A 1,165-nucleotide genomic window follows, 5' to 3' on the forward strand; every position below is an offset into this window, starting at 1 on the left:
ATATAATTTTCCTATCAATTAGTAAAAGTTGTCCAGGAATCTCAGAGTCAGAAATTGAGTAGTGATTTTTGATAATTAAAAATATAAATCTATACTCATAAAAAGTTTGAAACTAGCTATATATGAGAGGTTTTGATACAACTAACTTGATATTTACCTTTGTTTCAATACAGTTGTAAATATCGTATTGGTTATCATCACCATCATTACCTTTGCTGCCACAGCATCATATTACTCCAACAGAATCATCACCACCATATTATGATCAGAACTCCTTTCTTGTTTGTTTTTTTTTTTTCTTTATGGTGGTCTTTAATTAATATAATAGTCAATCTGATTTCCTGCTTTCTCATCTGGGGGTCCCAAGCCCACATACTGCATGTCAAAAGGTTGCGCTGAAGATTTGGTTAAACACAAACAAGTTAGCTATTGAAAATGACAGATAGTGAAGGAAGACTTGAAAGGAGAGGGAAAAAACATCACTCTACACCTGCATAAATGGGAAAAGAAACGTTTTATGATATTAAAAGTTTATATCTATATACTGAAAACTGAATTCAAAATTCCTAGGCTTACAAAATGACATTCTCTCTTTTTCTATAGCATATTGATATTAATTCCGTTCATAGTCTAGACATAAAATTAAGGTCTTTTTGTATTTTTTGATAGTTGTTCACAGTGGCGAATGGAAATGAATTTATCTACTTTTTTTCTCTCCCTTCTTCCAGACTCCTGTCATGTCAAGGGCTGTGTTACAGATTCCACGCTACACATTTGAGACCTCTCTTTGAGCAGACGTGACGTGCTGAAACTTTTGAGGATTCAAGATTTTTATTTTGTTTTTCAATCAGTTGCTTGAATTTTTTGTGTGCCATTACTTGAGCAGGTCGACGTCATTGATTGATCACTCCTACATACCGGCCAATTTTTACGGATCATCCATAACAGTTAGTTACGAAAATCTGATGACAGTTATGGACGTACGGAAATGGAAGAAATGTTACGGATTTTTATTTCACAGCAATTTAGTCACAGTGTCATAGAAAATGTATTTTTCATTAAGTTACCGCAGTTTCAAGGAGAGACAAAAGTTTCACAAAATTTATAAAGGTTAACTCTCAGTTCCAAGGCCTTGATAGCAAAGTCGACTGTTAGTTAAATCGTA

At 33.5% G+C, this 1,165-nt stretch overlaps 1 protein-coding gene across 1 annotated transcript in view; it reads left to right on the top strand.

The window, feature by feature from the left end:
* Window positions 1–919, top strand: part of LOC144964375 (rho GTPase-activating protein 19-like) — a 150,403-nt gene extending 149,484 nt beyond the window's left edge. The window contains exon 12 of the mRNA XM_078898546.1: window positions 729–919. Coding sequence (XP_078754672.1) covers window positions 729–791 — 63 coding nt within the window. The 3' untranslated portion in view covers window positions 792–919. The remainder of the gene's footprint in view (window positions 1–728) is intronic.
* Window positions 920–1,165: the final 246 nt, after the last annotated feature.

This window comes from Berghia stephanieae, chromosome 2 (genome assembly GCF_034508935.2).
Source record: "Berghia stephanieae isolate SIO BIC M18660-M18661 chromosome 2, UCSD_Bste_1.3, whole genome shotgun sequence".
Taxonomy (NCBI): domain Eukaryota; kingdom Metazoa; phylum Mollusca; class Gastropoda; order Nudibranchia; family Aeolidiidae; genus Berghia; species Berghia stephanieae.